The 17649-nt window shown below is 34.9% G+C and overlaps 1 protein-coding gene across 1 annotated transcript in view; it reads left to right on the plus strand.

Moving 5' to 3' along the window:
• LOC136029004 (uncharacterized) overlaps positions 1 to 4963 on the plus strand; it is an 80672-nt gene extending 75709 nt beyond the window's left edge. The window contains exon 9 of the mRNA XM_065707009.1: positions 4245 to 4963. Coding sequence (XP_065563081.1) covers positions 4245 to 4773 — 529 coding nt within the window. The 3' untranslated portion in view covers positions 4774 to 4963. The remainder of the gene's footprint in view (positions 1 to 4244) is intronic.
• The last annotated feature ends 12686 nt before the right edge of the window (positions 4964 to 17649 follow it).

Here is a 17649-nt window from a genome sequence, read left to right on the forward strand (position 1 = left end):
ATGGGAGGCTTTCCTAAACGAGGTCTGATCTTGATGAGCTTCACCCTCCTTGCATCTTGCTGATGTGCTGTTGTTTTTTTCTTCCATTGTCCTATCCACGACTTTTCCTATAAGCCGACTTTTTTTTTTTTCTTTTTTTTTTAATAGCAAATTATGCTAACACTGCAAATGGAATGCTGTTATTTTATGTAGCGGAGAGATTTTGGTTGATAACGTAGAACAGTCAAATTTAAAGTATCATAAAAATACTTATTATAACAGAATTATTGGATATAATTCTATATATATATATTCTATATTTATATATATATATATATATATATATATATATATATATATATATATATATATATATATATATATATATATATATATATATATATATATATATATATATATATATATATATATATATATATATATATATATATATATATATATATATATATATATATATATATATATATATATATATATATATATATATATATATATATATATATATATATATATATATATATATATATATATATATATATATATATATATATATATATATATATATATATATATATATATATATATATATATATATATATATATATATATATATATATATATATATATATATATATATATATAGGTTTACTTATAGAACATTTTTCTCTTTCTGGTTTGTGATATTTAATTGCAATGATATTGACCTAATTTTAAGTTATACAGCTCCTAACCCACCACGGAAGAGTGGAACCATTATTTTTCATCTAAATTTAGCAGGGTAGATCTCGAAATACCAAGCTCTTTGTCAGTGATTAAACAAAAAAAACAAGTTTTTTTAACTAAAAGTAAGGAGCGACATTAAAACTTAAAACGACCAGAAATTACTTCGTATATGAAAGAGGCTGCTTCCTCATCAACGCCTCGCTATTTACGCTAAAGTTTGACTCTTTCTCTCAATTCTTCTTTTTAAAACAGTAAAAAACTTTAGCGTAAAGAGCGGGGCGTTGATGAGGAAGCAGCCTCTTTCATATACGAAGTAATTTCTGGTCGTTTTAAGTTTTAATGTCGCTCCTTACTTTTAGTTAAAAAAACTTTTTTTTTTATTTAATTTCTGGACGTTTTTGAATCAATGCATGTTTTGATTTTGGCTCTCCGCAGAGGAATAATTAAAACAAAATTTGCATATTTTTTTTGGCTAAATGGCTTTCTCATAATTTTGATCGAATGATTTTGAGAAAAAAAGAGCGGGGGAGGAAGTCTAGTTGCCCTCCAATTTTTTGGTTAATTAAAAAGGCAACTAGAATTTTTAATTTTTTACGAATATTTTTATTAGTTTTTTTCTTAAATAATGCTAGTAAATCCTGCGCTCCCTTCATGGAGATTTTCTTCCCCCATGACAAACTATTCTCTTCATGGAAAGTTCCCCCAGAATATCCCCCTGAAAACGCCTGTACACTTCCCAATAACCATTACTATATGTACGCACTGGTCAAAGTTTGTAACTTGTTGCCCCTCCCACGGGGACTGTGGGGGAGTAAGTCGTCCCCAAAGACATAGTTATAAGGTTTTTCGACTACGCTGAATAAAATAGCTATCTCAGAATTTTGATCCGTTGACTTTGGTAAAATAATTAGCGTGGGAGGGGGCCTAGGTGCCCTCCAATTTTTTTGGTCACTTAAAAAGGGCCCTAGAACTTTTCATTTCCGTTAGAATGAGCCCTCTTGCAACATTCTAGGACAACTGGGTCGATACGATCACCCCTGGGAAAAAGAAAAAAAACAACAAAAAAACAAATAAACACGCATCCGTGATCGCCCTTCTGGCAAAAAATACAAAATTCCACATTTTTTTAGATAGGAGCTTGAAAATTCTACAGTAGGGTTCTCTGATACGCTGAATCTGATGGTGTGATTTTCGTCAAGATTCTATGACTTCTAGGGGGCGTTTCCCCCTATTTTCTAAAATAACGCAAATTTTCTCAGGCTCGTAACTTTTGATGGGTAAGACTAAACTTGATGAAACTTATATATTTAAAATCAGCATTAAAATGCGATTCTTTTGATGTAGGTATTGGTATCAAAATTCCATTTTTTTGAGTTTTGGTTACTATTGAGCCGGGTCGCTCCTTACTACAGTTCGTTACCACGAACTGTTTGATGCCATGATTTAGATTGATTTGGATCTACCGTAGATTTACGTGTTTTTTTTCTAGCTAGAGGTGCCTACTGATTAGTTTCAAGCTTAACCAGATACACCACCAGGGGTAAAGCTTTGACTCAAAAAAAGAAGTTAAACCAGCAGAGAAAGGGGGAGGGGCATGATGTATACCATTGAAATTGTTTGGATAATATATTGTCATTGTGTGAAAGGAAAGCGAATAAAATTAGCGCAATTGCTCAGCTTAAGCTGAATAATCCCTCATTCATCCTTTATTATTTACCCTATACCGATAATAAAAAAGGTTAAAAATCAACTTTTTCATCTGTTAAAGTAACTATAGAAAACTCTACCAAATGCTGGTATTGTTTTTTCCTATGACAAGTATGTTTATTGAAGACTTTCTTTACAGCCTAAATATCAGACGGAACATCGATATTTTTTTGGAGTAGTATAGATTTAAAATGCTCATACATTTTTTGGGGGGAAATTTAGTGATTGATCAAATACGAAGTAGGGCCACAATCCATCGTTGGATCTGTCATTGATTCATTTGGTGCTATAAAGTATTTTAAACAGATACACTTTCTTTGCCGTTGAATTTAGTATTACTATTGAATTTTATGTAAATATCGTTTTTTAGTACTTTTCTTGTTTTTGTTCAGCTTCGACAAATTTTGACGTACTCCACCTGGAGCATGATTGATGTGCACGAAGTTAAGGCTATTTGATTGAAATCATAGCAGCTAAGAAAACTTTTTAAGTCCCCGTTGTAAAAACTGTATTTCTTTTACAGTTTGTGACCTTTGAAAACGTTTGTCCTTCAGTACATGGTTTAAGTATCAGTCTCTAACATACTCTAACATACGCAAGAAACTAATACGATTTATGAAGAGACTCCTATCTGTTTGATTAAACCACTAAGAGCCGCTGTCGGTTCCTGGTCCCTTCATGAAGTCTATTCTTTTGTGCTCCTATGACGACTGCAAATTTGCTTGAAGTAAATAAAATAATATTTGCAGATCCTAAGAGCATACCGCTTATTAAATCATGTATCTCTTTATGTATCGTAGCGTAATATGTTTGCAATTCAAATATTGACTTGGTTAGAAAAAAGAATCGTTCTCTGCCACTTGGACTCCTTTGTTGAAACTTTGTCGACTTTAGATGGTTAGTGTGTCCGTTCTATTCATTTGATTTCTGGAGTTCTTAGTGTAATGAAAGGAAGACTTCGATAATAATTAGAAGCAAACGAGGACAAGTATTAATGGCGTGACTATGCAGCTTTCTTGGGTAGATTTAATTCGTCTAGTTGTATTTCAAATTTGTATTGATTGATACTTATATCTACATCATAAAGGGAAAAAAAGAATAAAAAAGAATGAAAACTGTCATCCTAGAATTTTCAAAAAAAAGAAATCAATTTTGTATATAATTTCGAAACTTAGAAAAAATATAAGGTTATTATACTGTTGTCTGTCTCTCTCTTCGCTGCAAATGGAGCTACAAAAACCGCTTTTCCTTGATATACATTATGACATGAATTCTTGTGATGAACCTTGGTGAATTGAGACAGGTTCGGTAGTTAAAATTTTATTGAACCCAGCACATGGTGACTACTATGTGATTAACTTTTGCCAATAGCTTTGCCCAAACAAAGCTAAACTCACATCATTAAACTTGCTTGTTAGTTTTATATGGTTAGGTCATGGTTTCATATGGCGTGGCTGCTCGAAAATCTAAAGACAGTCCTAACATAAAGCTCGCGAATCATCATTCGACGCAGAATTCATAATGGAAAAGATTGAAATAGCCTGATCCGTTGATGATTTAAGGCCCATTCACAATGAGATTTTACTAATACCCAGATTTACCGAGCACTAATTTGGCTGATAAGAAATTCCCACAGGGTTTTCCAGGCTATCGGAAAATACTATGAAGAGTCTGATTAACTCAAATTAGCGCTAGTTAAGTCTCCGTACTAGTAAAAACTTATTCCAAATTCAGAAGCCTCAGTGGTACATAAAATTGATGTAACAGAGGACTGATAAATTGAAAATTCCAAGTCAAAATTATTTCTATTACAGGCTTGAAAACGAAGTTGATAGGCTGAAAGAGATGTATGCGCAACTTTATAAATTGGTTCCAAAAGATGTAGTCGAAGTGCCCAAAGGAGATATATCGCAGTCAACGTCGAAGCAAATTCCTTGTAACCATACCAGTGTTGTGAATAAGCCGCTTGTGCTGTCCCTGAATGCATCCAATGAAACTGAAGATTTGCCAGAGGGGGAGAAAGAAGCATTGCTGCTCCTTGACCGAGCTCTTGCTGATCACAGTGGTGGAAGTATTTCATCTGAAGAAGTGTTTGAAGAGTCTGATAAAAACTCAGGCTCTTCGGGGTCTCCCTATTTGCGTAGCAAACCTCGTAGTAGTCCCAGATGTGGTGTATCTTCTTTAATCGAAACCAAATCTAAAGACTTTCCCTTTAATTTCATAAGAAATCGGGAGAATAAACTTGTGAGAAGTCAAAGTGATTCTGAGCCTGTTTGCCATTCCTCCGCTGTTAAGCCTTTTAACTCCTATGTCAAAGTTTTAAGTAAGGCAACCGATTTGTAAGCTGTGTACCTGTTGTTACTAATTAACTAATCGTGTTTCCAATCAAAATTGACTTTAGTGTCTAATGCTACTTACATTATTCGGGTGTGTGCCATTTTTTCAATTGCCAGACATTTGTTTATGACTTAGAATAAGCTAACATATTGATCTCTGGGGTTAAGTTAACATTAATAAATTTTGTATAATCTTCTTCTATTGTTTTTTAATTTAGTTTTTTTTTTCCAGGATTATAGCTTCACATAACTTTCAACTCAAGCGTTTTTAAGCGACAAATCAGCATGGTTATCTAATAGCAATAAAGCTTTTCTCGGCCTTTTTCTTTTTTTATAAATTTAATAGTTTCTTTTTAATTTTGTATATATATATATATAATATATATATATATATATATATATATATATATATATATATATATATATATATATAATTGAAACTTTTTCAAAGCGCATGCTCTTGAGCCAATAACCGATAGAATTGTCAGTAAATGAACTGCTCAGACGCCAAACTATCACTTCCAAATTTTTATTTGATCTGAACCGTAAAGGACTTCTGACTTGTAACATGCAGAGAGTGACAAACAAATTTCACCATTGAATAGTTGTTTGTTCTGTTTTGTTTTTTGTTTTTTTTTCTCATTTTTAAAACAGCAGTTTGTGTCTACTTTGGCAATTTTCGACTTTTTTACTTGTTTCTTATGTAAGTTAATTAAATGGGCCGATGAACCGTCTTAATACCGCACTTTTGCAAAAACTACTTTTCATGCACATGCTCCTTTGTACATTTGCTTTGACATTTGTCTAGTCTTTTCATTTAGCTATGTTAAAATCTACGAGAGCAGTGTATCAAACGAGCCTTTTACAGGTCAAACTGGTGAAGTCTAGAAAACAAACAACGGAGGTCATTTACGTAGCGGGTCTAACGTGTTTTAATTTTACGTTCTATTTTTTGCATTTGAATATTATGTAAATATAAGAATTTACGTAGCTGGTCTTGATTTATGTTATTAATCATATGGTTTCAAGGAATGTCTTTTTTTCATTTATTTTTTTTTCTACGGTGCTTGAGCATGGAGAATAGGCTTAAGTACATTTTAGTAAGGACCCAGAAGGCTTAGGGGTAAAAGAAGAAAGGCAGGAAACTTTCTTGTACTTGGTTGGTGATAGCCCTTATATGAAGGAATCAATGAAGAAATGTTAAGAGTCAATGAGGATAATGCTAACACGATAATTAAAAAAAAATGTACTTGCTTAGTTTTAAGTTTGTACGACTCAAATAAGAATGACCAGTTAACTCCAAAATGATGTATAATACTGAAATAATAAGAGTCATTGCTCAAAACACAGTGGTATGCGCTTGGCTTCAAACCGACAAGATTTAAACTTACTGTCGTTTTGTCTATAATTGTTGTTTTATCCTTCATTATAAGCTTGTAATGAACCAATCCGCTCATTGAATACAAGAAACAACAGGCTAATAATTTGAAAAATGTGACCAAAACATAGAATTGTAAAAAGTGGAAATGCCTCCGTTATAATGACACCCATGTGATATGAAGGCTTGGTTCAAGGGTGTGTATCTAATATAGTAGTGCTACAATAAACTGCATTGTAAACAGACAGGCTGTGTGGTCCGTGGGATACTTGAAGTCTCGTGCTTCTTGCATCCGAATGACAATTGCATCTCGCTAAGACGCAAACAGACTATCAATTTTATAAGCTTTGTCATCCCTAAGAGGTTCTCAGAGTCTTGCTACTTTGACTTACTTTTTACCTGGTGTTCTGCCAAACGGCCTTATATAGTTGTCAGAAACAGTGGAAATAAAAACTCGTTGTGCAATAGATTAGATTTTAAATGGATTATGAGTACTGTAGCAAATCTTTTTACAGATGGATCCAGGAGGGGTGGGGGACCCCAGACCCCCCAAGATTTTTTCTGGCGCCCTCTTATCCTGTTATTTTCTCTTTTTTACTCTTTTTTTAGAACAAATTTGGCGAATTCTGGCACCTCTGTCACATTGCCCCACCCCCGAGATTTTGCTCATTGGCGCCCTTGTCACATTGGGTATCCCCCAATATTTTTCTCTAGATCCACCCCTGAATCTTTTCATTCTTAATTTTCTTAGAGGTCATCATTGACGAACTGGATCAGTTAAAATTTGGTACTGAAGACAGAGGTTTATTGCTCTCGGAATAAGAAGATATCCGACATAAATGATTGCATTTTCGTTGCTTTTTGTTTGTTTTTTTTTGGGGGGGCAGGGGGGGTCCAGTAAAGATAATTATTCTTGTTTATAGTCATATTGCATTCAAAAACCCATGTTACATCAAATTTCTAAGTATGGTTTTGGGGAGAGTCAGGCCCAATCCCGACCTGCGTTACTGTTACAGGACTATTGAATATAAGGATAGCTGGTCGAAGTCCCAGCTATCATCTGAGGCTTATCATTCAGTGGCGAAATTTCGTCAAATCCTGGGGGGGGCAATGTTGGTGCCAATTTTCCCAAATCAAGTGAAAATGACAGTAAAAACTGAAAAATAAGCCATTTGGTACCATAAAGGTACTTTTTAGTACTTGTAAGATACTTTATAGTATTATAAAGTACCTTATACCGAGGTTTGGGAGGGGCACACCGAGGTTTGGAGGGGGCAGCTGTCCCCCTTCCTGCCTCATAGCAAACTACGCCCCTGTTATTATTATTCATCAAAACGATTTTTTCTACGTTTCTTGATAATTTTTTTTACTTTTTCCGGGAATACATGAAGTTGTAGGAAACAATTACAACTTCTTAGAATACTCTAGAACAATTAAAACACCCTCGAGATTCTTCTGATTGTAGTATTCCATTTTTAAACAGAAAATGTCTATCCAAAGCAACGCTATATTTTACGATTTTAAGTTCGATCCCCCATACGTCGTTGTTCACCGTGATCGACATTAGATGTCCCTTATTCCATCCGTTCCAATTCAAACCGCAAAATGCACAGTCATTTTTCTTCTAGTTTATTAACTTGAAATTGCGTTCGTTTAAAACGTGTTCGAGCTGAAAGACTATAAAAGTGCTGGAAATCTGTTACTGGTGACATGAAAGAAAAAAGGGCAATTCTTTACCAGAAGGCCGCCAAGGATCATCAGTATTATTTGGTTAATATATACATGAAAAAAGATCTTTTTAAAGAAAAGAAAATGGAAAAACCAAGAATAAAACTGTGGAATTTTTACCAATTTACTATGATGCCAAATTACGAAAATAGCATAGGATTTCCGAAGTTTACAAAGGGTCAACTTTTTAAAAAAGTTTCCAGTGAATTAGAATTGGTTATACGACCGAATCTTGATCAAGTAATTGTTAACTAAGTGTGTCAGGTGTACAGTGGCCCTCCCAGAAGTCCCACACTTCTTGTGATTCTCCCAATAACTATCAGTGATTATTAAACGACACCATTTGGTTGTTTTTGCTATTTATCGAAAATGATCCAGCATGCATGGTAAAGGATGTCTTTTCATTTGAACCTGGTTATTGAAATGGCTCAGTACTGAAGAAAAAAAAGGTAAATTAATCCCACTACGGCTTACCTGACAGAGCCTTTCCTTACATCCCGAACATACGCATAGTTACTATGAAAGACAAATCCTAGTAATGAGCTTCGCAGGTAGCCATCGGAACCCTCAAGGGAGGTGTCAACAGCTACAAGGTGCCAAGCTGTCTAGGTTTTTCGTTTCATTAAGAAATACCCATGTCACAGATAAAAATCCCTTGCTAGTATTTATACCATCAAAGCAAATCTTGAAGAAACCACGAGGGTGAAAATGCCTATTGTATCTTTTGACAATTCTTGGATTAACCGCCGTACTAGTGATATTGCATCGCTCCTAACGGACGACTTATGAATATTATGACTATTCAGAAGGTCTTCCTTTATCTATTTTATCAGCTCTATATACAAATTGGGCCGTTTGGGGCAGTCCATCCCATCCCGAAATCTTTAGTTTTGTTGTATTTGTTCCCTTTAACTTTTTGTATGTTTCCATCTAATTTGTCGATTTTTATCCCACCAAAAGAAGTTTTTCTTCACCACCTGGACAAGTAACAAACCTACAATCTGGAGCATAATGTAAAACTAGACCAATAAGGGAAGCTAATGCGAAAGGCATTGGAAAATTGTCGGAAATAATGAAAATTTAAAAGGAAGAAGAAAGAAAAATGGGGTTAGAAGATAAGCGACAGCGAGAATCAAAACGTGCCAAAATTAAAAATAATAGTTATAACGATTGGGTTTGGGATAATGTCATCAATGTTATTATACCATTATTTAAAAAAAATGGGCGATATTTATTTCATAATGACATAAGACCAGCCAGAACAAAAGTCGACGTTCAACATTTTATAAAAGGTCCAAACGATGAAATAGCCATAAATGAAGACATTAGAAATTACAAGGATGTTAGCCAAGAGCCTGACACTGCATCAGCCTCTGTTAAAAGGTTCGGCGTTATGTTTTCATAATGACAAAAGACAAGGCAAAAGTTAAAGGTCCAATAACAAAAAAGGCTCCTGGTACCATATATATATATATATATATATATGTGTGTGTATATATATATATATATATATATATATATATATGTGTGTGTGTGTGTGTGTATATTTGTGTGTGTGTCAAAAAGTTAATTTTTATACTGATTTTAAATGTGGAAATTAATTAATTTTAGGGTATTCCTTCAAATCATAGAACAAGAAAATTTAAATGACTTTCGAAAAAAGAGGCTTCCAAGTAAGAACAATATCATAGTGGCCCAGCCTGTCTTGGCAACTATTATAATATCAATTAGTAGATATCACAGCTTGCAGCGTAGGTTTCAAGTCCCTATCCAGTAAAATACGAGATTTGATATTTCTGTCAAGAAGGATGTTCGAACATTTTTCTTTTTTTGCCAGGGCTGATCGTTTCGAACCATTGATCATACAAAATCGGGAAGGTCTTGGTCCAGTAGAAATTTAAAGTTCTAGTTTTTTGAAGCAACACAATAGAAGACGCCATAGCAAGGTTGTGATTTTTGCATTTTGTGCCGTAGAGCCATAATTTCGAAATAAATAGGACAAAATGTTATCGAGTAAAATTTCGACTTGGCCAACTGGTTAAAACTATCGAATAGTAGTTTGTATAACGTTTCATGAGACACCCTGTAAAAGAGCTATAGTTGATTATTTAACTGTACCAAAGGAAAAGATACAACCAAGTGATTAAGTAGTCTTCAATTATTGATTTCGAGATGTCAACTATTAGAAATGAAAACATCGATATATCGACAATTACACATATTGACCAATAATAGTCATCGCCTCAAATGGTGGGAATTGTTGTGACTTACATCTCTCGTTACAATATAGCCTCAATCCAAGTGTCTTGGTTTTTTATCATTGTAAATATACAAAGTAATATCATTGGTAATTGATTCTAGCCACTTAATAAGTTCGAGCTATTACTTGCGCGACACCATAGGGTTGGGTGGGGGTCATTGAACCAAACATTTTGCTGGTACTTCCGTACAATCCAGAACACAGTCGAGAAAATTGCTCTGTTGAATCTGAGATAACCGATCTTTAGCTGTCTATATTCGGAGACAATTAGCTTAGGCTCAAGAGAAAAACTACGTTATAGTTATTTTTTAAGTAAATGTTTAATATATAGAGTTGATATTTTGGTTAGGTTAGGCATTTAATATAGTGTGTTCTAGGTGACCTGCTTTCAATAATATTTTGTGTAGATTACATAATATTGTTTCTAGAGTATTATATTTTCATCATATATTGGAATATTTCATTATGATTAACCCAACTTCTCTTCTTGGGTGTGTTCTGGATTGTACGAAAGTTTCATTTTGCCCTCTCCCCTCTTAGAAGGGTGCTGTTTATTTTTTTTTTATTCAGCTGAGATTAGCCCGCCTCCTCAAGCTTAGCATGCCCAACTGATCGCTTTGATCCACTTCTCCTTATCTAGTACCATTCTTCCCTTGAAGTTTCTGCTCATTCCAAAATGCTTTATACAACTTATTCTCACTCTATAACTGTTGTTATAGGCTATAGAAGCTTGGATGGTAATAAAAAAAAATTTGAGAGACACAAGAAATGTCAGTTTTTGGCCGCTTTTGTAATATTCGTGCAATATAACATAACGTCTTTTGAATTACTGCAGCTAATATTTAAAATGTATAAAACTGCAAAGATCGGAGAAATACAATATTTTTATCACAGAAACCCTTTCTAATCAAATCTTTGGTTTGCTTAAAAGCAATTTCTACGGGTTTGCTTCTTCCTCCTGAATTATTTTCATGGTGGCCCGTCTCTTGCCCCTTTCGGTATTTAAGCTATCAGCTTGTCTTCCTTTTCAAAAAAGACTATTTCTTTTTTCAGAATGTTCCCTATTCCAGCTGTTTACTTCCAATACTTGCTTCAACCATAACAATGAAGATCAATATAGTTCTGCAGATTTTCGATGAAAAATCAGCACTAGTGTAACTTTTCCTATTGATATATCACGCAAAGTCTCTATAAATTAAGCGTAATTCACATCATGTAGTCCGAATCTAGCCAGAGACTACAGGTGACAAGCATAATTGTGCCCTGGTTTGTATTTAACACGCTATATGACCGGAATGTCCTGCGGATTGTTAATAATTACTTTATGACATGAAAATATCCATTAAAAGGAATGGGGCAGGAGTGGATTCTGATTGCTTTTTCTTGAATGCTGAAATAGTTGAACAGAAAGTTTCTTCTTCTCTGTTCTGATTGGACGAGTGGAACGGTTTTTAATAAGGCTATCACAGATGCCCTTTTAATCTTTTTTCCTGGGGGGGGGGGCAAGAGCCATAAAGTCTTGGGTGTGTCCTAACTCCTTATGATCCTTTTTTTGTGTAATTGTTCTATTTTCTACTCACATTCAAAGAACTTCGTCTTATTTTACTCATATACTTAAAAACTGTTTACCTGGGCCTGGAGGACCTGGAATGCACCTATTGGCCTAACGACAACTTGTTTTTGCGATTGGTTAAACATAAAAATTAAAAAGATAGTGAAATTGCCTGAGCCAAAAAAGCTTAATTTAACCCTGGATATACGTCTTAATTTTTAGACAAATAATTAATGATTCGATTGTCTGATTTTTTTCTCAGATTTTAATCATCGGTATCGATAAAATACCGATTATTGCTATCGGTATCAGTATCTTAGATTATAATGGTATCGATAAAACTAAGACGTAAAAAATTGTTCTGTTAGAAAATACCCTTTTTATTGTGGTTCTGTTAGTAGCATTCGCAGATGCATAAGGATGTTTGCTCATTTGTATGACTGAAAGCATTTTGTGGCTATTTTTCAATGCAATATTTATGAAACAGCTTTTGTCAAACACTGTTCTTAGCCCATGGATTCCAGCATCTCAGTAGCTTACAGTTCATCACATCAAGACACTAAAAATCAAGCTTAGTTGTAAGCCAGGGACTTTCGCAGAGGAGTTGAGCCGTGGGGCCTGCACTCCTCCCACCCAAATCCTACATTTTCTTAATTTCTGGGCACTTAATATTCAAATTCTTGAATGTTATTTAATCATTCCCCTACCAAAAAATAATCATTTTTTCATTTTTCTCAATTTTTCTCAATTTTCTCATTTTTTAACGAATTCAGAAAAAAAAATTCTTGACTAATTAGTGCTTCAGTAATGTTTTAATTTTTTGTCGTTGTGGCATAACCAGGGCCATATCCAGGATTTTTGTTCAGGGGGGTACGAAAAAACTTTAAAACCCCATTAAATTTTTTTATATTCATTTTAGCTATGTTTTTTATTATTGGACAAGTAGTTTTTGAGGGAGGAAGTCCAAAACCCGTAACCCCCTCCACGGATTTGGTCTTAGGCATGACATAGTGACGAATATGTATTAAAACACTTTTGAGCTGATTAAAACCGTACAAAATCATATTGAACCTTCGAACGCACGCATTAATTTATTCAAGAACCGACATTTCTGATGGGGGAGGGCAGACATTGTAAATCTTAGAATTTGTCCAGACATATGTAAAAATAGGAAACTCTTGAGAAACGTCAATATTTTTGGAAGTATTAGCCGAAAAGCCCCTTTACTGCAAACGTGCCCAGAGCTAACATGTCCATATGAAAATTAGAGCTATGGCAATTTATCGCATAACCCTCCTATTTTTTGGCGTTTTGATGGACTCCCCCCCCCGTTCAATTTATACGTGTTTGCCTCGCAATAGCCAAGAATGTGTGTCAGCTAGGGGGCAAAGAAGGTTGTAGAAAAATTAAATTACTCTCTCTTTTTCTGGAGTAGAGTCGCTTCGTATTAAATATTACATAAACCTTTTAACCTTGAGGGCTCTATGATTTTGAAAACGTGAATTCTTATATTCACTGTGAATTTACTTTATTTAATTTTCTTGTAGAGCGTTTGTGTTGTTGTTTTTTGTCTCATCTTTTTATGTATATGTTAATTTGTTTAAGATAGTCTTTTTTTTCTTATTTTTCCTTCTTTTTTTTGTTGTTAAATGCTTTTGGGTGTGAAGCTGAGATATTTGGGTTTTTATTGTTAATGTTATAAAACAGTTTTTTTATTCTAAAGTGCATTGTTTTATTCAAAGTTCTACCCTTTTAACATATTCAATTCATTTTGATTATTAGCGTTTTGTTTTGTGTTTTCATATTTGTATCAATTTTAGATATTGTTTTTCTTCATGATAACGAAGGATATGGTCCTCATATAGGTAATTAAAAATTTTGTCAACATTGATCTTTCGGCTTAAGCATCTGATCCTCGTTTGAACTGAGTTTTCTGGGCGTCCCAATGCGGAGACAAGCGTGTTCCGACAAATGCAGTGTGCAATACTTTGTCCATTTTTTGGTTATCAAAATCTATTTATTTTGTTCTTTTTCCTCCTCCGCTTAGAATATTTTTGATATAGTCTATATGTTCTATAGGACTTCAGTAATTTCAGTCGGTTATAATGGTACCTTATAAAAGGCAGAGGTATCTTTTTAACGTTCCAATTTGGATGATTGAATCTATGACCCCTTATTGCTACACCAAGAAGCCACATGAATCCCATTAATATCTCCGTTACATTTAGAGCTTTTATTTGTAAGACCTAAATCTACTGTAATCATTTCCGTAAAAGTCCAGCTCAATGCCCCCCTTTATTGAATGAAAAATCCCACCAGGTTGTGACATCAGTTTGAAACCCCCTGACAAATCGTATCACAATAGCTCGTGGCTTTTGTCTGTCTCAACCACCCTGTTAAATCGAAGGGGCTTATCGCCCTAGCATCCTTTATATCCCTTGTTACCTCCCTGTCACTAAAACTGACAGATGATGCAGTATCTTGCATTTCCAGTAACGCTTGGGATGACAGTATTTTTTGTGGCTATTTCTTAATTGAATGTGTTTAATGGGGGAAAAGTTAAACTGGTAGGTGGGTCTTCCCACCTGCTTAAACCTAGGGATGACATAGTTTGTTGGAGGCATGTTAAAAGTGGTCCGCTATATTATGGACATTATTAGGGACATTATATTAGGGATATTTTATTAGAGACGTTACTAGGGACATTATATCCGCTATATTAGGGACATTATGCACTATCTTGCATATTATTTGTATCGTGAGTTGTCTCGAATGCAATACTTCTGCAATAAAATAAAACTCGAAGAAATAGAGTTGATCATTTCGCTTTACCCTCTGGCTAGAAAGTGGCTACTACGGTATTGCTAGATTGGATTTCGTGGCCCATTGGTTAATTTTCGAAACTCAAATCTCATAAGTGAAATTCAAAAAAGAAAAAAACAAATTAGCACACATATATCTGTAGTTTACGTCACAAGCGATTGATATGTCGGGAGAAAAGTCCGTTAACACAATATCAAGTGTATCAGCCTTACACGTGTACGTTGACTCTCAGTGCTTTTCTCCTCCCCAAATTTTATCACTAATTTTCACAATATTTGCCATTCATTTTCTGTTTTGTATACTGATTTATGCGGTAACATAAGTATGTCGCCCTGGTCCACAAAATAATCCAACCCCAAAAATGATATGAATTTCTTAATACGTCTCTGTCATTAATAGGATATTCTTAGGCAAGGATGCTTGGGTACAATTTTTTGAAGAAATAGGCCATAAAAAAATCATTCAACACTCAATATTATCGGTTGGGGGTGGAGTTTTTTTGCCAGAAAAGCGTCATATTCTCTCGAATATTTGAATATCTTGTTTTAATTTGTAAATTTCTGGGACTCATCAAACTGTTCTATAAAGGTTCACAGCAGTTCAGCTTATTCCCCGTCTTAGTTTAGTTTGCGACGTAGATCATGTGGTTTAGTATATACCGAGGTAGTCCACTCTGTTTTAAAAGCTTACCAATACAATAACACAAGAAATGAATTAGCTTGACTAGTCAAAAAGATGTTGTTATTAATTGGCAACTTGTTGCAAATTAATATTTAGAATATCGCATGTGACAGATACGTACTTCCTTGGTACGTATTGTTCTAATTTGAAGATGTTTATCAAACAGTTCGTGGTAACGAACTGTAGTAAGGAGCGACCCGGCTCAATAATAACCAAAACTCTTAAAAATGGAGTTTTGATACCAATAGTTATATCAAAAGAATCGCATTTTAATGCTGATTTTAAATATATAAATTTTATCAAGTTTAGTCTTACCCATCAAAAGTTACGAGCCTGAGAAAATTTGCCTTATTTTACAAAATAGGGGGAAAGACCCCCTAAAAGTCATACGATCTTAACGAAAATCACACCATCAGATTCAGTGTATCAGAGAACCCTACTGTAGAAGTTTCAAGCTCCTATCTACGAAAATGTGGAATTTTGTATTTTTTGCCAGAAGGCAGATCACGGATGCGTGTTTATTTGTTTGTTTGTTTTTTTTTGTTTTGTTTTTTTTTCCCAGGGGTGATCGTATTGACCCAGTGGTCCTAGAATCTTGCGAGGGGGCTCATTCTAACGGAAATGAAAAGTTCTAGTGCCCTTTTTAAGTGACCAAAAAATTGGCAGGCACTTAGGCCCCCTCCCACGCTAATTATTTTCTCAAAGTCAACGGATAAAAATTCTGAGATAGCCATTTTATTCAGCGTAGTGGAAAAACCTTATAACTATGTCTTTGGGGACGACTTACTCCCCCACAGTCCCCGTGGGAGGGGCTACAAGTTCAAAACTTTGACCAGTGCTTGCATATAGTAATGGTTATTGGGAAGTGTACAGACGTTTTCACAGGGATTTTTTGGTTGGGGGAGGGGTTGAAAAGAGGGGGATATGTTGGGGGAACTTTCCGTCGAGGAATTTGTCATGGGGGAAGAAAATTTACATGAAGGGAGCGCTGGATTTTCTAGCATTATTTTAAAAAAATGAAAAAAAAAATATGAAAAGTTTTTTCAGCTGGAAGTAAGGAGCAGCATTAAAGCTTAAAACTACTACTACTACTACTAATAACTCACTGCAGCACCAAGCCGCCTGAGGCCAACACAGCTACGCACGCTCCTCCTCCAGCCTAATCTATTTAAAGCCTCCCTCTTTACACCCTCCCAGGAAGTTCCCATTTCCTTTAAATCCTTATTTATGACATCCTCCCAACCCAGACAAGGACGACCTGCTTTCCGTATAGCCCCAGACGGTTGGCCAAAAAGGACAATCTTCGGTAATCTGTCATCCTTCATCCGTAGAACGTGGCCTAGCCATCTCAACCTTTCTTTCATTTTAGCCCCAGAAAGCGGGATTGAACCACACTTTTCGTACAACCTACTGTTTGAAATACGGTCAGTCAACCGGGTACCCAGAACAATCCGTAGGCAATTTATCTGGAAAACATCTAGTAAATTTTCGTCTGCTTTTCGGAGTGTCCATGCTTCAGAGCCATATTTGACCACTGTCATCACTGTAGCTTCCAATATTCTAATCTTGGTTTGTAGGCTTATCTTTCTATTCTTCCAAACTTTTTTTAACTGTGAAAAAACACCCTGAGCTTTAGCTATTCTACTTTTAACATCTTCACTGCTCCCACCATCTTTACTAATAATACTACCAAGGTAACTGAAGCTCCCAACCTGATCAATCTTTTCGTTACCTAAGGTCACCTGTTCATCTTCACTTATTCCTAACCTTAGTGACTTAGTCTTCTTAACATTAATTTTCAAGCCTATTTTAGCACCCTGAACTCGTAAAACCTCTAAAAATTCATTCATTTTGCTCACACTTTCATCTAATATGCTTAAATCATCAGCATAATCTAAGTCCAGGAGCGTTCTTCCTCCCCATTTGATTCCATGGTCTCCAATTGCCTTTCCTGTGCTCCTTAAGACGAAGTCCATCAAAATGATCCATATAAAGGGGGATAGAACACAACCCTGCTTAACTCCTGATTTAATACAAAACCAGTTGCTAACCTCATTTCCTACCTTAACCGCAGCAGTATTATTCTCGTACATAGCGCAAATCACTTTAATGTATTTTTCTGGTATACCATATAACGATAAGACCTTTGTTAACGCTGTTCTATCAACAGAATCGAAAGCTTGCTCATAATCGATAAAACTAAGGACCAAAGGTGTTTGACAACGAAGGGACTTCTCAATTATTAACCTAAGAGTGAAAACATGGTCGACACATCCTCTACCTTTTCTAAAACCGCATTGTTCTTCCTTAAAACTTTGTCTACAGCATGTCTCAGTCTAAAAAGTATCATATTACTCCAGTAATTTGCTACCTACAGAGACCAGACTAATGCCTCGATAATTCCGACATTCACTCTTGTCACCTTTCTTATACAGTGGTTTAATTAAGGTTTTCCTAAAAT

Source organism: Artemia franciscana, chromosome 7 (genome assembly GCF_032884065.1).
Source record: "Artemia franciscana chromosome 7, ASM3288406v1, whole genome shotgun sequence".
NCBI lineage: Eukaryota > Metazoa > Arthropoda > Branchiopoda > Anostraca > Artemiidae > Artemia > Artemia franciscana.